The sequence below is a fragment of the Ricinus communis genome, chromosome 1 (genome assembly GCF_019578655.1).
Source record: "Ricinus communis isolate WT05 ecotype wild-type chromosome 1, ASM1957865v1, whole genome shotgun sequence".
In the NCBI taxonomy this organism is placed as follows: domain Eukaryota; kingdom Viridiplantae; phylum Streptophyta; class Magnoliopsida; order Malpighiales; family Euphorbiaceae; genus Ricinus; species Ricinus communis.
The window spans coordinates 35608997-35630381 of record NC_063256.1 but is presented as its reverse complement, the minus strand read 5'-3'; the positions used below and the strand labels follow the sequence as shown (position 1 = coordinate 35630381).

Genomic DNA, 21385 nt, shown 5'->3' with positions numbered 1-21385 from the left:
GAGGGCCACGAGCCACGGGGCAATCTGCCGCGAGCCACATACCCGCAACATAGTGTCATGGGCTTGGTCTTTTCTACCAACGAACCGTGCGACACTAGCTACTTTCTCCCTGTAGACAAGTAAACTAGTCAGTCTTACTCTTCAAATGCTAGACAAAATGCTAGCTAGGATGGCAAGAAGAACAAAAGAGAGCTTAAGAAAGCTTAGAGAGCTTTTAGAGAGAGGAATTGCTTTATTTCTACTGGATTTGCTTGATTACAACTTGATCATTATAAATGAATTCTCTAAGCTATATATAGGCCTCCACCTCCTCAACGGACGGTGAGGATACATTTGATCTAATGACTAAGATTAAGTATCTAGAATGTTCTACACACTTTCATACTTATCTACACATTAGACATGCTTCTAGATTATTCTAGAATGTTCCAGATTCTTCCAGATTCTTCTAGATGATTCTAGAATGTTCTAGAATCCTCCCTTGCTTTGTAGCGAACTCTGGAGGCTTCTTGGGCCTCTGAACCTTTGTGCGAGAAGGGAAAATCTACGGGATGTGACATTAGGCGGGGTAGGCGACGGGCCCGCAAAGATCAACAGCACACCTAACGGGCCCGTGGTGAGGCAGGCAGCGTAGGCACGCCCGCAAAGCCAGCGAACAAACGAGCCCGCAGTATAGGCAGCAGTTTTAATGACGCAGTCATGAGTCACGTAAAAAAAAAATTTTGAGCAAAAATTAAAATAATTAAATCCAAGAAATTGAGATTGATTATGAATTATTTTTAGTTAAAATACCCTCTTTTAAGATTAAATATATATCTATTTCCTCCACATAAATAGTCATATCATTGATTTATGATTTTCTTTTAAATTTTATTCTAGATTTTATATTTATTTATTAAGACCTAACTTTTAATTATCTTAGGATTTAATTTTTCTAGTATCTTTAGGATAATTTATTATTTTTAATTCTTTATTTCTTTTATAATTATCAATGATGTGTGTTCAAGTGTGCTTCTAAGGTTTGGATGGTAGGGATTGGAATTCAAGTTCATGGATTACTATGCATTGCAAAATTCCAATAAAATCTTTTTCCTCTCTTTTTGTTCTTTATTTTTCTATATGCAATGACATTGAGGATAATGTCAAATTTAAGTGTTGGGGAGGGAAATAGAATATTTCTTCGATTAAACTTTATATGTCATATGCCATGAGAATTAACAACTTTGGTTAATCTTTTGTAAAATTTTAAATTTTTCCACTCAGTTTTTTCTTATTGTTCTATATAAGAGTCTATGAAAGAATGCTATTATGTTAAGATTCTTGAACTCTTGAGTTAGTTTTTAACATGTATAAATATGAACTCGTGAGTTATTTGCACTTAAATGATCAAGTGTTCATCTTTTGTATATGGACATGATGAATAGTTTAGCAACATTCGACATGGGTATGATTAGAAGTCTATGATTTAGATTATGATTTCCTTGTTATTGAATTGGCTTGCCTAAATTTGTGAGATATGATATAGGCAAGTTTAAAGCTCTAAGTTTAATAACTCTACTCTGCTAATTTTAGTTGCTTAGTAACCGGGGATCTTCATGACCAATGTCGATTTTTGCATAAAAAGGCAATTAAGATTATAAGTATCCAAAGCATCTTGATGTATGTTTTATTGAGTAACCAGGTACATTTATTACTCATGTTTGTATTTGCGTAAAAAGGCATAACATCTCAAGAAAAAAAGAAGTACCCCAAGTATCAAAAATTAAAATCCAAGGGGTATAAAGAAAAGAAAAGAAAAAGTATAAGAGCTTCAAAAGCAAGTAATAAATGCCTATTGATCTCTTATTTTTTAATGAAGGTTTTGCCTTTTTGAATAGGGTTATGATAATTTGGATTATGCATCATAGTTGTATCATTTGAAGATGAGTTAGACTATTTGTTGTGAAACAGGTGTGAAAGATTGGATGCTTGAGTCGTTTGATTAACAATGATTGAGTTTATATCTTTAAAGAAAATTATTATGACTCAAGTGTTCTTGCGTTGACATGATCTTTGCATTAGTGAGATTCTTTTGAATAATATCTTTAAGCTGAGTAGGGATGTTTTTCATGATTTTTGCAAAAGTTAATTCTCACTTGTTATTTACTTGAGGATAAGTAAAAGTTTAAGTGTGGGGGTATTTGATCGGTCCAAATTATGTATAGATATTTAAGGGTACTTTAAAGCTTTAATGATATATTTTTATATATAAAATGGTAAAAATATGTGCTTTTGCCTCACTTAAGCTTAATTGTCTATTTTCAAGAATATTAGCAAAAAGAGAAAAATATGGAGCTAAAAGAAGCTTAATGGGACATATTCATGTCAAGGCCCAAGATTAAAATGCATAGACTGCTAATTATAAGATCCAAGGGACATTTTAGTCATTTTGTATAATTATTAGGATTTATATTAAGAGTTATTTATGAGATAGTATTTGGTGGAGATTAAGATACTTTAAGTCTTATCTATTAGATAGACTTATATTAGTATACTCATCTCTTTATTTAGAGGAAGACTCTCCTCTATATAAATTTCTGTAAAACCCTAAAAGAGGAAGGAAGAAAGAAGGAGGGGAGTTTTCTCCTACCTGCTCCCTACACCTGCCACCATTATTCTCTCCATAATTCTCTACAGTTTTTCCATAAACATATAGTTTTAGTTTTCATTATTCTTTTTAGGATCTAAGGAGCTTTTCAAGAAGTGGAGACTGAGGACCAATCTTTTTCCTACTTGAAGAAATTCTTGATCTAGAAGGAGTTTATACTTTTTATGTCTTTCTATTTAATACCATGATCATTGGGTTAAATGTGTTAGGCTAGTTTTCATAAGTGTTTAGTTTAGTCTTTCTACTTTTGTATGTACCTTGTTATTTATTTATTTAATGAATGATTTCTTTACCTTCATATCTTTATTAATTTCAGTTATTATTGTTAGTTAACCATCATATTAATTTAGCAATAGTAATTGTTATGAAAATCTTTAAGTTTAAAAGTATTAGAAACATCATCTTTACTTTAATCTATGTTGGTATAAAAAACCTAGGTTGCATTATTAGCTTGAGTGACTTAAGGAAAAAGGCACATCACCATCTCATTCATTAGATCTAGACTTAAAATAAAACAAAGAGATTACTAAGTAAATGGTTAGATTAAATACTGTTGTTAGCATATAGTTTTAGATCATAAGCATTTACATTTGCATTGCATATTTATTTATTGTTTAGTTACTTTACTTTATGAATGTCATTCTCTCAACATACTGATTTAGAGTGTTTAAATTTACTTTTATTGTTTTGTATTGATAATTAGTTTTTATAATAAGTGGCCTTATAGTTCTTTAAGAGATCGACCTTGTGGTAAACTTACTCTTATTATAGGAACGGTTCGTGCACTTGCGAGTACTAAAAAAGATATATCAGACTCATTAGAATAGAATATCAAATTCATCAATAAAATAGTAAATGTTATTCAAAAATTTGATGCAAGTAGCAAGTTGATTATATATAATATTTAGATTTATTTTAAAATACTTAAGGATTCATTGAAATAAAATGCTAACTTCTCAAAAATAATCAATATATCTTATCGTAAAATTTAACGTGAGTAGTTAGTTTTATATATATATTATTTGAGAATATTTAAAAATTTATTAAAATAAAATATTAAATTTATTGAAATAAATAATAAATCTTATCAGAGAATTCGATGTGAGTAGGAAGTTTAATATATATGATAGTCAGATTCATTTTATATCTGTTAATTGACATTTTCCGATTTTTCCTCCATTACTTGGAATTCAAGGTGACTATGACAATGAGGCTGCGTTCTTTTCTCCTCTTTATACTCTCTGATCAGAGGCATGACATTTCATAGACCTCCCAATTTTCAAAACCCCAATCATATACCATTCCTTTCAATCTGTACCGATGCACTTTGTGATCAGAGGCATAACATTTCATGGACCCCATTTCAAAATCCCAATCATATACCGTTCCTTTCAATCATCATCACTACATACATTTGATGAACTCATCAAAACATATACTCGTGATCACGCTCTAAACCAGGGTAAACATCTGCATGCCCGCTTGATCGTAAGCGGCTTAGCTTCTTCGAATAATTTTGCCTCCAAGCTCATCTCTTTCTACACTGAAACTAGACAGTTATCTATTGTTCGTAAACTGTTCGACAGAATTCCCAAACCAAACTTTTATCAACGGACTGTCCTCATCGGGGCCTACTCTCGACATGGGTTTTATCAGGATGCTTTAGATGTCTTCTCTGAAATGCAAAATGAAAGGTTAAGACCCAACAAGTTTGTTATTCCAAGTGTTCTTAGAGCTTGTGGTCATGTGTTTGATTTACAAACTGGGAAGATATTGCACTCTGTGATTTTGAGACATTTGTTTGAATCTGATGTTGTTGTTAATACTGCGTTAATTGACATGTATTCAAGATGCAGACATGTTGAGAAGGCAAGAAAAGTGTTTGATGGGATGCAAGAAAAGGACTTGGTAGCATTGAATGCCATGGTTTTAGGCTATGCTCAAAATGGTTTTGCAAAGGAAGGATTTCTTTTGGTAGAACAAATGCAAATGTTGGATATCAAGCCTAATTTAGTAACTTGGAATACTTTAATTTCAGGGTTTGCACAAGCAGGTGACAAAGTAATGGTTCAAGAATTGTTTGGATTGATGTCCATGCATGGCTTTGAGCCTGATGTCATTTCTTGGACTTCAGTTATTTCAAGGTTTGTGCAAAATTCTCACAATGAGGCAGCTTTCGCTGCATTTAAACAGATGTTGCAGCATGGGGCTTATCCGAATTCTGCTACTATTAGCAGCCTCCTGCCTGCTTGTGCGTCTCTAGCAAATGTGAGGCATGGGAGAGAGTTACATGGATATGCATTTGCGATTGGAGTTGAAGAGGATATATATGTAAGGAGTGCTCTTGTTGACATGTATTCTAAATGTGGTCTTATATCTGAAGCAAGGATGCTGTTTTCTAAGATGCCTGAAAGACACACGGTTACTTGGAATTCAATGATTTTTGGGTATGCAAATCATGGCTACTGCGATGAAGCTATAGAGCTTTTCAATCAGATGGAGAAGACGGAGGCAAAGAAGATCGATCACTTGAGTTTCACAGCTGTTCTCACAGCCTGTAGCCATGGTCGACTGGTTGAACTGGGACAGAGTTTGTTTCTTTTGATGCATGAAAAATACAAGATTGTTCCAAGATTGGAGCATTATGCATGCATGATTGATCTTCTTGGTAGAGCAGGAAAACTGTCTGAGGCTTATGATATGATTAAGACAATGCCAGTTGAGCCTGATTTATTCGTATGGGGTGCATTATTGGGGGCTTGTAGGCAACATGGGGAAATAGATCTTGCTGAAATAGCTGCTAGGCATTTGGCTGAGCTTGAGCCTAGGAATGCTGGAAACAATATGCTTTTATCAAATTTATATGCTGATGCTGGCAGTTGGGAAAATGTTGCAAAGTTAAAGATGGGGAAGAGAAAAAGGTTGAGAAAATTTTCCGCGTACAGTTGCATACAATTGTTATAACAGACCCCGAAAAGTGGACCAAAGTCCATCAACACGTTTAGTGGTGAGGAGAGAGAGTAAAAGACGCACTGATTTTGTGTGAAATTTTAGAAATTATTCTCCACTTTTTTTTTTTAAATTGTACTACTTGGGGACTTTTGTTCCTCTTTTTATACTTATTTTTAAATTATTATTGTTTTTTTGAATTATTATGCACCAGGCTTTCACAAATTTTTAGATTATAATAAAATAAATTTATCAAAATTAATATTAACATTAAATTATTAAATTTTTTTATTTTTACATATGTATTTATTTTTGAGATATGAGATTTTTGTTATTTTAGATTGTAATAAAATGAGTTTAAAATTAATATTATATTAAAAAAATATTTTGAATATATCTTTTATATATTTATGAAAGTTAGTCGTTTATCCGCTCATTTGTCGTAATTATTTTAATTATAAATAATAATATAAATTAAATTTATATATAAAACTAAATAAATATTTTTATATTTTGTAATTAATTAAAATATTTTAAAATAATGATAAATTAAATATTTTTAACATCTTTGTTAGTTTTTATATTTGAAGATTTTATTAATACAAAGATATAAAATTATAAATAAATTAATAAAAAAACTATAAAATTATATATAAATTTAAATTTTACGTGTCAATAATAAGTACACGTGTCAAAATTAAAAATCATATGTCAGAATATAGTAACACATGTCAAAATTTTTTTATTAAATCATATACATATTAATAATTTTTTGTTAATTTACATGTACTAAAATGTTCATTTATATATATATATATAATATCCATTAGATATAATATTCTATAATAATTAATTTTGTTTGTATTGAAATATTCATTATTTGTGAACTTAATATTCATTATGATTAATGTTCATGTTCTTTTTCTTTGATGTATTATTCATCAATATTAATATTAATGTTTATTATCTGGTATTGCAATGTTCATTGTCTGTATATATAATGTTCATCAATATTCTCAAATAAAAATATTAATTATTTATAAAAAAATTTATTGTTTTTGTGATGCGTGTTAAAATTTTTTTACGATTGATATAAACATTCATCATTTAAAAGCATAATATTTATTAGTTTATCAATAGATATTTGTCATTAATGAAAATCATACTACTAATTCATTCAAATGAACATATATAATATAGACATAATACAAATTGTCCTTATGCAGTTAATAAATAAAAAAAAATCAAGCTAGAGTTATACTATAAATACTTATAGTGTAGTACATATATCTTTTCAATAAAATTAAATTAACAAATAATAAAAAATTTACGTTCAAATAATAAAAATTTAATACAAAATCAATTAACATAAATTATTTAAAAAAAAAATACTTTAGCGTTTGACGCGCATGTAAGCATCTGACGCACGTGTCAGACACGAGCATAAATTTTTTTATCAATTAAACGGTACTGGATGGATCTCCAGGTCCATAAAGCTATATAGACGGAGGTCCATCTTACGAGTTGGATAGAGGCTGCATGATAAATGTGGTTTCTGAAGAAGGCTTCTGTCTGTTCATTTTCTCAGAAGTGAAAAACTTCGGGCTGCTTGTGGTGGACCTGGTGGTCTTCAGGCCTCCTGCATTCTACTGATTCCCTTTTGGAACTGTTACATCAGGTGATTTTAGGTCAATTTGGCTCCACTTTGCATCATAAATTCTAAAAGTTGAATCCTATAGGGAGAAAAACAGCAGGATGGTTATTGATAATGAATTCCGATGCATAAATCCAATATCAACATTCTTAGAAGGGTCTTAATACTGCAGATAAGTTTCCATGGCAATTGCTGATGGCAGTATCTCACTGTTTCTTTTATCTGCAGCAGGTCAGGAAAATGCTGGAAAGAGAAAAGAAGGAATTGGAACTTAAGACACTTTTCTAGCAGGAGATAATGGAGAATGTGCAAATGATTTAAGCAAGAAAGTGGGAAGTATACTTTACTGTTACCGAGTGAGGAAGGTTCAGACTTTCAAATGAGCATTTCAAAAGGCTACGACAAGCCAATTGCATTTTGAAGTTTGTAACTTAATCCATTTACATCTTTGTTGAGCATGTCAAGAAATCTTTGTTCCTTGAATTGATACAACTTCCCTCGTTCTTTTTAACTCTAGTTTCCTTGAACATAGATTACTGCAAATTGTTCCGGGAAGATTTTGGCCTATCATGAATTAATGAAGGCATCACAGCAAAGCATTTCCTCAGCAGATAACCAGCTGTTTGTTGGGAGGCCAGTCAACTCAATGTTCTTAAGAGATGCTAGAAGGTCTTCAATTTACAGCTACCGCTGAGACACTTTACCTTCCCTGTCATAAAAAATTTATACATATCTCAGTGGCAGGGCCTCTGGAATCCAAATTAGGATTTTATGTTCAAGAGGGGAGATCTATCAAAACATTGTCATAAATGCTTCCTTCATCAAGTAATTGGACAAGAAAGTGAGAAGATATGGCCAAAAACCAGTTGCAACAAGTAATTATTTGGCCACCTTCCCCACAAACCTTGCTCCATCTCTTTCAGCTTTTGAAAGTAAAGATGACAATTTGTTTGGAACTTGTGAGGGCAACAAAAAAAAAAAAAAAAAAAAGAAAGAACGAGAAAAGTGATTTTTGTGCAAGCATATACCATATACACATATACAAGTGTCCGCCCGCACACAGGGAAAAAAAGAAAGAACAAATTGCTATACGTCATTCCATTCACTACAATGGCATAAAGTGCTCCATTGTTAAAGTTTCTCTTCTGTAATTCGTCCACACAGACTTCTTTATCCTCATGGAATCCTTTGCAAGATTCTCCCTACCAACTTTTGGTGAGTTGAGGACTATAATATCTTTTAATTGTACCATTTTCAATCTACAGATTCTACCCTCAGTCCCACCCACCTTTTCTATAACCTAAAAGAAACAGCCTAAAAGTTTATGGGATAAATATTAACACTCCCGGAAAATGGCTATGGGTGAGCCCGGATGATCTAAAGTTTACGACCTTCAAAAGTGTTAGGTAGATGTAGGATTCAGAGTTGGTCACACTACAGTCCCTTGCGGACCGGTCCTGTATGTGGTGTCCATACAATCCCCTTCCTTGGCTAACATGTACTAACCATATTACTGGCCAAAAAAAAAAAAAAATCAGAATAATAGACCACCAGCCATACTGCGACAAGGGAACGTAGTTCCAGCTAGAGTGATCCCCACTCAATTGGAATAATTTAAACTTGCAGAGTAGGGCAGGATGACCATAGAAGAATCAAATTGTATTACCTGGATTAGTTTCTAGTGCAATAATTGAACTCCAAACAAAGTTTTTCAAATTAGAGGAGATGAGAATTAACAGGGAATTACATATGATGCTGCAGATGCCTAGATGAGGTATAAGAAATGCTTGTAATTGCTGCAGTAGCATCTAAACTAGGAATAACAGAAAATGAGTTAACAGTGAAGTAGAGAAATGACTGGTTAATGAGCAAAATCAGAAGCAAGAATCAATAACATGTAGCATTGAAGATTACAAAGCATTAGATCATCTGACATAAATAAAACTAATGGATATCACAAATAGAGTAATAGCAGCACCATCTCCTAAGCTGATGCTATGAAAGTCCTGTATGATAAAGCCAACCCTGAAAGAATATCAACAACTTGCCAGGGACAACTTGTAAAGATTGCCTAAGCAACATTTAGTTAGTCTGCACTATACCCAATACCATGAGAAATCTTCGCCTTAAATGCCCATACCTAAAGGATAAATAACTTCCCTTCATCCAGTTACTCCAAATCCAACATTCAATGAATCCCGTATCTATAAAAAGTTAGATACTATTATCATCCTACAGTAAGGATACAGTAAGGAACAATCATCCGATGACTGCACTGAGAACTCGCAGTTATTAGATGGTACAAATAAACTTCCCATAGTCAAGCCTCCAAGACTAGAGCAAAGCAGTTATGCTTCTCGCATCCATGCAAATAAAATAATTCAAATGTAGCACCTATACATGTGACAAGAATGAAACAAAGACAGAGAAAATATACTTCATGATCTAACACTAAACTCCTTAGTACATGAAATGCTTCTGAGAAACCTTTGGTATGAACAGAAGTATGTAACTAAATAAGATGCTAAATTAACACGACTTCAAAAGAGAATAGGATGAATGACAATGTCATTCAAAATGTAGCATGATAATACTACAGCAGAATTTTGCTTAGCTTTCTTTTATTTTATTTTATTGATATTTCTGAAACAGAAGGTATCCAGTTATACAAGATATATAACAGTTACCAATTAAAGAACAGGTTAAGAATGTAAGATATGACTTTGTCATTATCTGGAGTAACTATAATTGACATGGCCAAATCCTATTGCTTCTCTTAGATAACAAGAATGTCAAGAAAAACAACACAGATCCTTAAGTGCAAAAGTGCCTGAGCACATGATATTCTTTTCTATTTCTCCCTAATATATATACTAAGAGAAGGACTGCAAGTATATGACTCATGCAGAACCTCATTAACATTGGAATTGAGTCTGGATTGCCTCCATATATTTCTTCCTGAAAACCCCTCCCATTTTTGCCAAGTGCACAAGTTTTCAGCCATCCGAAGGTCAAATGTAAATGAGGTTTGCTCAAACTTCAGAATCTACAGAAAACAAATATTATAAACTGTAATTCTTGAGCAGCCAGTTGACTAGAAATCCCAAAGCATATAAGCAGACAATTAACAGGCAACTGTAGAACCTTGGAACCTGCATATGAACCTTGTTGGGAAAACTCAAACCTGTCATTTGATATTACTCCAGTCGAAGGGCAGACTGAAGTGAAATCAGTTCAACAGAAATACCACCCATCAGGAAGATAGGACCATGGTATCTTTTTCTCAATCAATAGGGAAAGTACAAAAATTAGAGTAAGATTAGTACACCTAAGATCTTGAGAGAACTGCCATGTAGTACTTGACTTTTCTTTTATCCAAACCAACACAATAATATTGTCCAAAATAAAATTAAAATTGAAGCGTTAACAAAAGATGTTCTGCACATAAATGATCATAAGACAATCCACTGTTAAAAATGACATCGAGACCAACTACTAACTTGGAACTAGAAGTTGAAAGATGACAGATGCAGCAGCGTGCATGCTCCAATCATCCACGAACATATTTTAGGACTGGGCCGCAACATAACGAGCATCCAGACACTTTCATCTGGTTAGAAGTTTGTTCTTTTCCCAGTGAAATGAAGCAGTTTCACTATTTAGAAATGCTAAAACATAAAAATAATGACCATGTAACCAGTAAACAAACATTATAAAAAGTTTTCTTTTTTAAAAAATAAATAAAAGAAAGGAAGCCCGTAACCTACCACCACGCGTATTGACTATTGCTATGCAACTCCTCTTGCAACCCAGTGACAACAACCAAATTTTTTAACTTCATGAAGAGTGTAGTTGTGACATTGGGCAGAATGCCTACTAACATTTCAAAACAGCCTTAGTTCTGCTGGTTGGACTGCATATTTAGAGGTTTTGGAGGTTCCCTTCACTCGCCGCTCAAGTCTATCGGCCAGGATTTAGTTTCAAGTCCTAGATCTTTTCTTTTTTGAAAGGAAAGTCCTAGATCTTTTGAATTTCAGAATATTATAAAATTTATGTAGTTTTTCGTACTAGTTTTCCATCATTTTTGTGCTTCGTCACAAGATAAACTAAATAGGGGGCAAAAGAAAAACAAATAACAAAGAATAGGCCACTAAGTTTTAACAGACAAAATTTAGCATTGAATGAGAGCAAAAGGTTTGTTTTCCAGGTGAAGATCCACCATGACCGTTTAGACGTTTTCCCGTATATACATGCAGACAATTTTACAAAAATCTATTCCCAGTAGTTAATTTAATTCAGGCTTCCGACTAATAAATATGTGCAGCATCTTTAGAAACATTGGCACTGCCTCCATTGTGTACTCACACAGATATTTAACTTTTCAGGCTCATCAAATTCTACACGTAGGAAAGATCATTAATTTGCAGTCTTAGCTCTACCATAACCATAACCATAGAACTCCTAGTTATTAAATAACAACTAAAATTAGACATTCCTCAAAAGGGTACCAAATTTCTAATAACAGTTCCATTTAAGTATCAAAACCAACAAGAACAACTAAACCAATCAACAAACAGAGAGGAACAGAAAAGGAAGAACAAAGAAAGAAAGAAAGAAAACTAACCTCTTTCTCTCTTGGTGTCAAAAACAAGTCTTTATAATATCACATGTGATAATTATTTCCACTCCAATCTCTGTGCTGTATCATATTATAGGGATGATGATGATGATGATTGTGGTTATGATTGTGATTATTGTTATTATTTCCCAGTTGCATTCCATACATAGGCATTGTCATCATGGGTCCCACTCCCGGATGATACGGAACAGGAACGGAAACAGCCATCCCCAGGTGCCCATTCCCTTCTCCAGCGTTACCGTTGCTGTTGCCATTATCCTGCAGACTCTGTGGAACGGGTGTGGAAGCAAACAACTGATTATCAGAAGCAGAAGGACCTTCACTGGACAGACCCTGCATTCTCTTTAAATAAAGACGATATTTTTGCAAATGACTCGCGACATTTTCGCGAGTTAATCCTTCAACATTCATTAGTTGCATTATCGTTTTAGGCACTGCGTTTTTAATCCCTAAATAAGCCACCACATCAACAAATCTCTTATGTAACTGTGGGGTCCATACTAAACGCGGTCGTTTCAACGTCCTCGCCGTCGCCGGATCTTCGCCGGTCAAATTCTCCGTTCTCAGAGCCGAATCCGCTTCTTCTCCTGAATCAATTCTCCGTAACTTCTCCTGATCCGTATCATTATTATTGTTAGTATTATTATTAATCTCCTCCACCGCCGTCTCCGCCGTCGGATCATCGTTGTTATTGTAAGATTTGAACTTGTTTGATGAAAACGCGCCAGTGGCGGAACGGAGACTCAAGAGAGTGTTTTGAGATTCACGGTTGACGTCGATAATACTACGGTGAGGTTCCGGCGAGATACTGAAAGCTGAAGCGAGCTCCGGTGGAATTAACGGTTGAGATAACGGTGTTAGGTCATCGGCTGTAGGTAAGCCAAATTCCCAATCTCTAACCCTTTCTTCATCGTCACCGTTATTGTTAATAACGCCGTTACTTTCGTATTCACTCATCTTCACTTCCTCTCCCATGATTTTACAGTTTCTCAAATTTCTAAAATCTTTTCTTGGATCGGAGTCAGAGAGAAAGATGGAGATATTTGTGTAAGGCCTGTTTGGCAGAAGGGAAAATAGAGAATAGAAAACAGGAAAAAAAAAAAAAAAGAGAAAAAAAGTGCAATATCTGATTCCAGATCGGTTCCGTTCAAGTGCCAACGTGGACGACTTAGCCAGATATTTTTGATCCGCTAAATATCTATCCTTTTAACATCTCTATCTTACTCGCGAGCTTAATCCAGATCTTGCACTCGCCTTAATTTAGCGACACGTTGCTAACACCCAGAGGTTTCACCCAATGAGTGCTTGACATGTAAGCATACTAGTGAAGTGTGTGATTACTTGGCCGTTGCCAAGTAGGTAAAGTGTGTGCACTTTTAGTGGCTATTTTGGTAATTTTATGGTTCGCATTGCCGACTTTGCCCTTTATTTTTATTTATATTTTGTTTTATTTTAAGGGTTATTGGGATTGGACCAATAGGGAAAGAGAGTATTGGTAGACAGCTGGAATGGGAGAATAAAAAACTTGGACTATTTGAGACGGCACAGCATCATACGCTATGGTTCTTTCTACAGTTTACATTATGAGATTTGTTCAGTACAAATTGCTAATGGGAGACATTCGGAGAATGCCGCGGGTACTATTAGACGCTTGAATCACCTGTGTTGGGGCTAAATCACCTTCAACGTCCATGAATTTTAGGGTTTATGTGATTGAAGTCTTTAATTTTTAATTTATAATATTAAATGCTTTGAATTCTGATTTTTATATTTACAAATTCACTATATTAATCACAGTTAGCAAATATAAATAGATAAACGATGTAACAATTTATGTATAAAATATTTTTTTTTTAAATATCAATTTTTATTTAAATACCAATTGTATATATCACAAGATGACATTTATAAATAAATATTTTATAATTTTATATTTAATTATTTAAAATTATATGACAATCGTCTATTGATTTAATATATAGGTTGAGACATACAGTTAGACTAATTAAAAAAAATTTAAAATAATATACATTACTTGGAGCAGCCATGAGCCGGTTCGAAACTAAAACTAGACCAATCAAAACTGGTTTGAAACTGATCAAATTTGAAATTCAGGCTAAAACCTGAAATGGCTCAAAACTGTTTCTCCTTTATATATATATCAATTAAAACTCTTAAAAATTAAATCCACAAAACTAATTAAAAAAAGAGATGCAATTATAAAATAATACCCATTGAACTACTTTTTGATTGGTGCTGAATTGTTATTACGTGGTCGACCTGAATGGTAGCCATCGAAGAAGGGCAACTGAATAAGATTGGCAAGCGAACAATTAGCATTCTTTTCTATTGCATCCATGATGGAGAGGTCTCCCACATTGCAACAGCTGAAAATTGTGAAGAAGAACTTGTAGAATTTTTAAATTTATAGTATTTGTATAATTGGGAGTTTGATTTTTGTAAAAATTAAAAAGAAAATATTTTTTTGATATATATACTTATTTTTGACATATAAAATTTAAATTTATTTATAACTTTACACATATTTATATTGACTTATTAATTATTAAGTTACGATATTAATTAAAATAAAAAATTCTGACCTGAAAAAAAAATAGCATCTTAATTATATCTTAGATATTATGTTAATAATTATAATGGTTTCCAATCTTTAAAAATATCTTATAAATTATACATGATTAATAACCAATATACACTTTATGCTTGAAATGTATACTTATATTTGTTATATAAATATTATGTTGATATATAATTTTCATGTTTATTATATAATTAATAATTTATTTTTTAATTAACCAATAATTTTATTTAATTATATTTTTGATATTATATTAACTAATAAATTAATTTTTTAATTATATAATAGTTTTTAATACGATAAAATAGCATATTAATAATATCTATAGTATTAATTGTATATATAATTAATACATTAGCTTTTTCAAAAGAAAATATAAATCCTCCATCAATAAAACATCTTAAAATAAGAATGAAAATAATGATTACATTTAAGAAATATATATCGTAAAATCCTATTTAAAAAAAACTATTCTCAATGTTTTTCAACCGTATTGATAAAAGAACTTATATTGATAGAAAACTTATTAATAATAATTGAAGATTGTTCCGTATATAAAAATTATCAAAAAATATTTCTATTATTTCCATAAAAAGAAAACCGAACCTTACACATATAATGGAAATGGTTTTTAAATTTTTATAAAGAATACTCATAAATCTCTACTAAAAATAAGATTAAAAAATAATACAAAATAAAAATAACAATAAATGTTATAGATTTAAATATAACAAAAATAAATAAATTAAAATAGAAAAAAAGAAGAAAAAAGAAACATAAAAGAGAACCATACATTAATAAATAAAGTAAAAATCTATTTCCACCGTCGCTAATAAAGCAAATAGAAAAAAAAAATGGAAAAAAGACAGTTTCCACGTGGAAAGTAATGGTTAGACAGAATTTGCCGAGGTTTGCAAAAGATATGGACCCCACGTTCTGTTTATAAAATAAGAATGATGCCTTATCCAAATTGCAGCCAGACTGCACCAATTTACAAAACTGCATAAACATTGTTTTGGTTTCATGTCTTTGTCAAAGCCAAATAAAAGTAAAAAAAAATCCGAATCTTTTCTAATTGTTTGTTCATTGTAAGGATTAGGTTTTATGGCGATGTGCTCAAGTCATGAACTACGTTGGCAAACTACTAATGCCTATTATAATTATCATTGCCATTTTTGGTCCTTATCTATGTAAGCTCTCATTTTAGAAAATGGTTTCTTTTACATTCTTGGTTTTCATAAATCTATTTTGAACCTAAATATTGCTATCTAGTATATGATCTTTTCGACTTTAGAAATGTAGATATAGTCTCAACGAGTGAAGTTACAATGAAAATTGGAAAACGTAATTAGAAATATATTAATTTTAGAATTCTAGTATTTTTGCCTCGTAATTGTTCGATGTATTTCTAATGTAAAGATTTCAACCGACTTTTTATTTTTTAAATATAAAGTAAAAATTTAATTTGACTTTGATAGTTTTAATGATAAAAATTTTAAATTATTATCGATTATAATCTTCATCCTGCTTTCATATTTGAAAATAAAACTTCTAACCCCATACTACTTTTTGCTGACCTTAGCTTATGGAGAGAAATTCTTTAAGGCTTAAAAGAGGACAGAGTTCAAGGTTTCTATTATGCCATATCAAAAGCTAGACGGACACCACTAGATAACATGCGAGTGGAGTTCAATTCTAACGCTTCATGGAACCGTGTACAACTCAAGGCAGACATTATTATAGTATGCAGAAACTGGATTGGATCTCCCCATTGACGATGAAGCCAGAGTCACCCAAGCCTCTTCTGCATTACAAGCTGAAGAATTATTCCTCCTCAGAGCTATGGAATTGGCTAAGGATATGGGAGCTACTAATTGTGTACAAATTAGAAAACAATAGAATTTTTGCTAAATTTTAATACCCTATATTTTGTGTATATTTAAGCAATTGTACTTAGAATAAGAGATCCGTTGCTTTTTTTTTTTGAAATTTCTTTTATTTTTGTCTTGCAGATTGAATAACTTTGGCCGCTTTTGCCCTCTTTAGAAATAATATAAATGATATATCAATTTAATTGTTAAAAAAAGAAGCGGAAATCTTCAGGTCGTATTATATAATTTCAGTCTTCTTTCTTCTTGACTCATAATAAAGTAAGGTTCTAACTTCTAAAGGACTAATGTGCATAGATGACTCCAATCATGTATGCCTTTTATTTTTTTTAATTCTTTTATTAATTTCCTTTCACTTATTGTATCTCTCTATAATTGTTTTTAATTTTCTCAAATAACTATTTCATCCAAAAAATTAATTTATATTTGGAAAGTTTTACATGAAGGAAAAAGAATAAAGAGGAAAAATGAATTTTATTTTCTTTTATTAGTTTTATTCTTTTTTTATGTTTCAATAGAAGAAGAATAAAAAGAAAGAATGGAATAGGATTGGAATGTAGATATTTTTATAAAATAAATAAATAAGGAAAAGTAAAATTTTCTAACACCTACAAGAAAATGTAATTAATATTGTTCAAGTTAATAGAGAATCTGAAATCCATGCCATTTCTCTAGTTGAAACATGTGTAAAAGATTTTTCTTTTGACCTTTTTTTTGGGCGAAATGATGAAATAGAGAAGATAAGAGCTATCTAATAACGTATAAATGAGATGGTAACGGTTTTTTTTAGCTCAACTAAAGTTTCGAGTTTAAATATTGGATATGCAGCTGCATTAAAATTCTTAAAATAGTATTTTACCATCTGTAAATATCATGCACAATACACTTTAAATTAACTTTAGATATATGTATACTAAAAAAATAAATCTTCTTTTATATAAAATAACCAAATAATATTACAAATAAAATAGTTATTATTACATATTTTCTCTTTTCGTTTGAAAAGAAATAAAAGAGATAAAATTTAAATTTTTTTTTTCTTTTGTTGTTTTCATCTCATTCCCAAAGAGAGGAAAATTATAATAATTTCTTATTTTTCTTCTTTATTTTTCTTCCATTTTTATTTTTCTCCAATTTAAAGATGAAGTTCAGCTACTACATGAAGTCTCAAGAATATGAATGCTCACCATTTCACCCCAAGAAATTAAGGAGAATATATTAAATTAAGATTTTTATAAATTTATTTTAAGTGAATAATTTTTAAAGAGAGTATGAACTTTTAATGCATTTTACAGAGTTTATGTATTTATGAATGATTTTCATAGACTTTATTGAGAAATTTTTTTAAAGACATTAATAAACTTTTATTGATTTTATTAATTTTCATATACTATTATTTATCTATTATTCAATTATTTAAAAAAAATTAATCATTATGCTTTTACTATTTTCTTCTTCTTATTTTTTTCTGCCTTTATTTTAAGCATTATTTAATATAATATTATCTGCAACTGCATACAAAAATAACAAACTTCATTTTATTATTGTGTCAAATTCATATCTATTTTTAAAATTTGTATCTCACATTCATTCCAATTGAAAGTGAAAATTATACTCATTTTCATTTCAATTGTTGCTACAAAGATCCATCTTTAAGCTATAAAATTATATGATCTATTTACTTAATAATAGACTTATCAACTTGAATATCTTTTTTCATGAAGCGAATTGGTATTCAGATTATTTTGTTAGATTAAGACATAGCTGTTTAATCTTTTTTGCTTTATTATAGTTTACTTCTACCCTAAAATAAAAACAATAGGGGAAATGATATTTTTTTAAATTAGAAATATCTATTTTATACTAGTAATTTAAATTAAATTATATTGCAATTTAATAAGATTGATGTAAACATAAACGGTTTTAAAATGTTTATTTGGATTAAATTATACCAAGAATAAAAAAATTAAAGCAAATAAAGAGTATTAGTTAATTAATTTTATTAGATATTGAGACTAGCTTATACTAAAATAAGATTTTATTCTAATTGTATAAAAGAAATTAAATTTGAACAAATTTAATATTTGATAATAAATTTAAAGATATAAAATTTATAGGTCATTCTCTATTGCACCTGATGCTACATATATAATTTAAAGACAGTGTCATAAACTCAAAGTAATTTTAATATAATGAAAAAAATTACAGAAACGGATTGTGTATTAGACCAAATTTTAAGAGTTAAATAGTATTTAATCCGATTTTTCTTTAGAGTGACAAATAAATGATTGATGTATCCAATACAGTATTTCTCAATTGAGAGAGGAAGATGAAGATGTTCGATTGTATTATCAACTTAGCATGACTTGTAATTTGTTTCCCAGATGCTAGATAAGCACTCACAAGATAACAGATCCATAAATTAATTAATTTGTTAATGATGTGCCTAATTGAATTCTTAATTAACTCTAACCAAACTCACTAATCCACAATTAAAATTTAATTGCTAATAATGACAGATACCTAATTCTTCATCTAATATAAGATATCTGGAGATGACTGCCTAATTCCTTTTGATACACTTAAATGGGTTATTCTTAATTCAATTGATAAGTTTCTTTTTCTATTAGTCTTTTATTTTATTTTTATTTTAACAATATCCCCTCTTTTAGCAATGAAATTCATAGAAATATAGTATTAGCAAAATAAAAAGAAAGTAGAAAAACTTGAGTAATTTGAATGAACCTGCAACATTTTAAACCCAGGTTTTCAGTTTTTACCATTAAGGCAAGGGATCATCTGTGCACTTTTTAAACACAGCCGTGGGGCTGCAAATGAGCCGAACTACTTGCAAGCTACTCGAAACTCGGCTGGATAAAAGTTTGTTTGAGTTTGTTCGTTAAAAAAAGAAATGAGCTGAGCTCGAGTATAGTAGTGCTCGATCTTAATAGTGTTCGACTTGTTTAAGCTCGCGAGCTAGCTTGTTTATGAGCTCACAAGTTGAATTTATTTTTATATCAAAAATTTAGACTAACTATTTAAGTTTTAGAATTTAAATATATATTTTACTTTATGTAAAATTTATTTAAAATTATAAAATTTATAACATATTTGGTAAGTTCGAACTTACTTAACGAGCTTTATTTCGAGCATTGAATTCAAGCTTATATACAAGCTGAGTTCAAACTGAGCTTGTTTATATAAAAAACTGAGCTAATTTATAAGTGAAGTTCGAGTTTAGTTTGTTTTATAAGATATCAAGCTAATTACGAGCTGATTAAATTCGAGCTCGAATTCTAAAATAAAATAATAAAAAAAGATGATCGAGTTCGAAACAAGCTCAAGCTTAGTTTGTTTTATGTGAGCTGAACCTGAATATTGAAAAGCTCGGCTCGGCTCGGCTTGTTTGCACCCTTAAGCACGAGGCGTTTTAATGAATTTTCAATTCTAATTATCAGAATTTTTTTTTTTTAATTCTGCATACTTCAAATGTATATAACATAGAAAATATATAAATTACATATATATATACACTAATATTTTACATTTTATTTTTAAATACTTAATACATACTTAATTATTTTAATGTAAATACATACTTAATTATTTTAATATAAATTTATATATCAGTGGTGTATTAATCCAAGATAATGTATGAAAGATACATCTTGAATGCAAGAATTTTCTTTCTGTAGACAGAAAGCTTTTCTTTCCTACAAATATACATCTGCTTTCCCAGAAAAATCCAAAAGCCCAAAAGCCCAGTCCCTCTGCACCCAGTTGTGAGGAACCCTCTTAAAATCCTATGCAGACAGGCACAGAATGGAAACATTTTGCTCCATAATTTTATACATGTCATAATCCCAATCCCAAAATTGTAAACAGTATAACAATAAGCAGGTGAGCCATGGCTATGACATGGATATCTCTGCATCCACACCCTCTCCTTTCCATCACTAAACCCAGACTCCCTCACTCTTCTCTTGCCAGCCATAACTTAGCAGCTCCATCTCTCTCCTTATCCACACCCTTCACCACCAAAAGAGCCACTATTCTTTTCCAAAGAAGAACTCAAATTTGGAGACTTTATGCTGCCCCTGAAGAAGCCTTGCCTTCAGATACAGCAGCACTTGAGAGTGCCCAGAAAATTGCGGCAACTAGTGATGATCCAACAGCCAATATTATATCTCTTCTTCTCTTCATTGCCTTTGTTGTTTTGGCCATTCTCACTGTTGGGGTAAATTCTAACTTCATTTCTCCTAATTCTATGTTTCCAAGATTGTTATGTTTCTGGGTCTTTAGTTAGCTTACTGAACAAAATTGAAAGCTTGGAAGCTGGGCTGTTGATAACATTTAGTACGCTTTCTCTTATGCTCAGTTACTGTTAATGTAGGTTTTTTTTTTTTTTCTTTTCTTTTCTCAGTAAATTTACTATAATTGGAATCTTGGAAATGTGGGTTTGCAGGTAATATATTTAGGAGTGACTGATTTCTTAGGGAAGAGGGAGAAAGAGAAGTTTGAGAAGGAAGAAGCAGCTAAGAAGAAGAAGAAGGGTGGGAAGAAGGGAAAGGTAAGAGCAAGAACTGGACCAAGAGGATTTGGACAGAAAATTAAAGAAGAAGATGATAATGATGATTCATAATTAGCATAATGCAAAATGCTCTCTTTCTTGGTTGTTTGTTTTCAATTGATTCTAGTGAGCAGTGTAGTTTTTTGTTCATAAATCATGGTTTAATATTGAGAAATCAAAAGAAGAAATGCAAAATTGCCTCAATTGGGATCAGTTGAGCCTTTCATTAAATGGATGGAATTCAATAGGTTTAGTTAAAATTTAAGATTTCTGTCATAATTGAAATTAAGAAAGCAAATTGATACTTGAAATCTAGACCAACTCTTGTGCCTTGGGTTGATGTTTGAAATGGCACGAAAAAGAAAATCCAAGGTATTGCTTCTTCCTTAGGAAATTATCATCCAGCATTGTAGTCAGTATGTTTCACTCAGGGTCTTG

The 21385-nt window shown here is 31.1% G+C and overlaps 3 protein-coding genes and 1 long non-coding RNA gene across 6 annotated transcripts; 3 read left to right on the top strand and 1 right to left on the bottom strand.

Moving 5' to 3' along the window:
* Positions 1-3779: 3779 nt before the first annotated feature.
* Positions 3780-5813, top strand: LOC8284127 (pentatricopeptide repeat-containing protein At5g59600). The gene has a single exon (XM_002520487.4). The coding sequence runs from the start codon at positions 3968-3970 to the stop codon at positions 5609-5611; it is 1644 nt and encodes a 547-aa protein (XP_002520533.2). The 5' UTR covers positions 3780-3967; the 3' UTR covers positions 5612-5813.
* Positions 5814-7143: 1330 nt separating this feature from the next.
* On the top strand, positions 7144-7733 carry LOC112535071. Its single transcript, XR_003079273.2, has 2 exons — positions 7144-7274; positions 7482-7733. It is a non-coding gene; the product is annotated as an uncharacterized LOC112535071 (long non-coding RNA).
* Positions 7267-12877, bottom strand: LOC8284128 (transcription factor BOA). Of its 3 annotated transcripts, XR_001535315.3 has the most exons (3): positions 11875-12877; positions 7593-7959; positions 7267-7493 (listed from the first exon to the last, which is right to left on the bottom strand). XR_001535315.3 is itself a non-coding variant. In XM_002520488.4 (2 exons), exon 1 carries the CDS (start codon positions 12862-12864, stop codon positions 11914-11916), a length of 951 nt encoding a protein of 316 aa, XP_002520534.1. In that variant the 5' UTR covers positions 12865-12877; the 3' UTR covers positions 9836-10296; positions 11875-11913. The 3 variants fall into 3 exon arrangements, 2 of the variants coding, with proteins under 2 accessions (XP_002520534.1, XP_048235314.1); XM_002520488.4 differs by lacking the exons at positions 7267-7493; positions 7593-7959 and adding an exon at positions 9836-10296; XM_048379357.1 differs by lacking the exons at positions 7267-7493; positions 7593-7959 and adding an exon at positions 10303-10468.
* A 7309-nt stretch (positions 12878-20186) lies between these two features.
* On the top strand, positions 20187-21178 carry LOC8284129. Its single transcript, XM_002520489.4, has 2 exons — positions 20187-20614; positions 20843-21178. Exons 1-2 carry the CDS (start codon positions 20285-20287, stop codon positions 21017-21019), a joined length of 507 nt encoding a protein of 168 aa, XP_002520535.1. The 5' UTR covers positions 20187-20284; the 3' UTR covers positions 21020-21178.
* Positions 21179-21385: the final 207 nt, after the last annotated feature.